At 39.0% G+C, this 2272-nt stretch overlaps 1 protein-coding gene across 1 annotated transcript in view; it reads left to right on the forward strand.

Moving 5' to 3' along the window:
- The window catches only part of scn1ba (sodium channel, voltage-gated, type I, beta a), a gene marked incomplete in the record, with an annotated part of 13561 nt that overhangs the window by 7694 nt on the left and 3595 nt on the right, over window positions 1–2272 (forward strand). The window contains 1 exon segment of the mRNA XM_014003686.1: window positions 1960–2197. Coding sequence (XP_013859140.1) covers window positions 1960–2197 — 238 coding nt within the window.

A 2272-nucleotide genomic window follows, 5' to 3' on the forward strand; every position in this document is an offset into this window, starting at 1 on the left:
CAGGTCTGAGACCAGGTCCTGGACCCACGGGTCTGAGACCTGGACCCACAGGTCTGAGACCAGGTCCTGGACCCACGGGTCTGAGACCTGGACCCACAGGTCTGAGACCAGGTCCTGGACCCATGGGTCTGACACAGTCCAGCTTTACAGGAACACAGGAGATTCTGCTGAGTCATCGTTATTAACGTCCAAATTATGAAACTGAGGACAGGTCTGTCCTCAGGTCTGTCTGAGGACAGATAAATAAAAGTTTCATCAGTAAATATTGAACTTTAATCACTGTTAGAATCACTTCTCTGGTGAGAAACGGTTGATTTTATCAGAAGAAATGAGGTTTTACATTATTTACGAGTTTTTCCCGCGGCTCTGACTTTGATAGAGTGCTTCTTTCTGCTCGAGGCTTTTAGAGACTGAAAGAACAAGAAGGCAATCAGCTGAAAGCCGCAGCTTTAGACTGAGCAGGAAGTGAAGATGAGGAGCTAAGTGCTGCTCAGTCGATACAAAGAGCTGCAGCTGAAAGATAAAATGTAACCGGATCAGAACCTCTGATCAGAACCGGTGATCAGAAGTGCTGCAGAGCAGGAAGCTTCTCTGAAAACATCTGACTGCATTTCTGCTCCAAAAGTTTTATTATTTTTAAATATTTTCAGAGCTTCTTAAATACGGAGACCCCAGGCCTGAAACTGATCTGAGGTTCCTCAGGGCTCCATCTCTGAACCTCTAACACTTTATATTTAATTATTTTTTAAATTCATTCAAACTCAGTTGATTTATTTACAAACAGAAACTCTGAAAAAATGAACTTTTCCCTTTTTGTGTGACGCTTCATTTAATTCACACACTGAGAATTTTAGAGCTATTTCAACAATTCATTTATCAAAACCTTCGGCTCATTCATGTGAGGGCTGCCATGACTTTTGGTGTTTCAGCTGTTTATAATTTTTAGTTATTTCACTTTTTTAGCCACTTTTTTGCCATTAAAAATGAATGGAGCTGTTTTCAACATGCATAAAATCCTTTAAAATGTTTTTTAATCTTTGCAGCACCTTACACATTTTGTTCTGCTTCTGCTCTTTTTTATTTTCTTGTGCCGATTTTAGCTACTTTTTTTGCAAATTTTTGCTTTTTTTCCTGCTATTTCACCTAAAATTCAGCTTCTTTCTGTTATTCTTCTGCCTTTTCTACTTTTTGTTTTTTCTACCTTTGTCTGCTACTTAGTGCTATTTACTCTTCTTACATATTTTCAGCTGTATTCAAATATTTGCTGAAGTTTTAGCTAGTGTTCAGCTGTTATTAGCTAAAGTTAGATTTTCTAAGCAAAATTTTTTTGCAGTCATTACAACTTTTTCAGCTAAGTTCAGCAAACCTGTTCTCCTTATGCTAATTTTAAAAAATTCCAGCTACATTTTAGCTGTTTTACTGAAAATTTCAGCTGTTTTAGTCATTTTAGTAGAAATTACGGATTTTGTAATTACTTGCATTTTTTTCTGCTAGTTTTACATTTTTTCCAACACTTGCTCTCTCTGGGTGCTAATTTCAACTTGTGGCTGTTACCTTTAGCCTATTTTATGCTAATTTCAGCTATTTTGTGCTACTTTAGCTACGAATCTGCTTCTTTCTGCTATTTTTCTGCTTTTTCTACTTTGTTTTTTTCTGCTACTTAGTGCTATTTATGCTTCTTACATATGTTTTCAGCTATATTTAGGTATTTTAGCTGTTAGCTTTTAGCTGTTTTCAACTAGATTTGTGCTCCCTTTTATTGTTTTTCTGCACAGTTAGGTGTTTTGGCTTCTTTCAGCTTTTCAAAGTGAGCTCACATGAACACTTTTTATTAAATGTTTTCAGCTCAGTTTTAGCAGCTTTCGGCTGTTTTCACACTAGCATTTAGCTGCTCTTAAAACTTTTATAAACTGTGAAATTTCCCTCCAGAACCAGGTTCTGACCCACTTCCTGTTTCAGCTGTACACCTACATGAACCGGGAGGGCAGCATCAGGGACCCTCGCTTCGAGGAGCGTCTGGACTGGAACGGCAGCAAGAAGACGGAGGACCTGCAGGACGGATCCATCTACATCCTGAACGTGACCTTCAACGACACCGGAAACTACACGTGCACGTTCGAGCGCACGCTCATCTACACCAACTACGAGTACCAGACCAACACCAGCAAGAGCATCTACCTCAGAGTGGTGCCCAAACGTAAGAGCTGGACCCAGTCGGTTCTGGTTCTGTCTCCTACATTAACTTTGTTTACAGAACCAGAATATATATATA

The sequence above is a fragment of the Austrofundulus limnaeus genome, unplaced genomic scaffold, assembly GCF_001266775.1.
Source record: "Austrofundulus limnaeus strain Quisiro unplaced genomic scaffold, Austrofundulus_limnaeus-1.0 Scaffold1, whole genome shotgun sequence".
NCBI classification, from domain to species: Eukaryota; Metazoa; Chordata; class Actinopteri; order Cyprinodontiformes; family Rivulidae; genus Austrofundulus; species Austrofundulus limnaeus.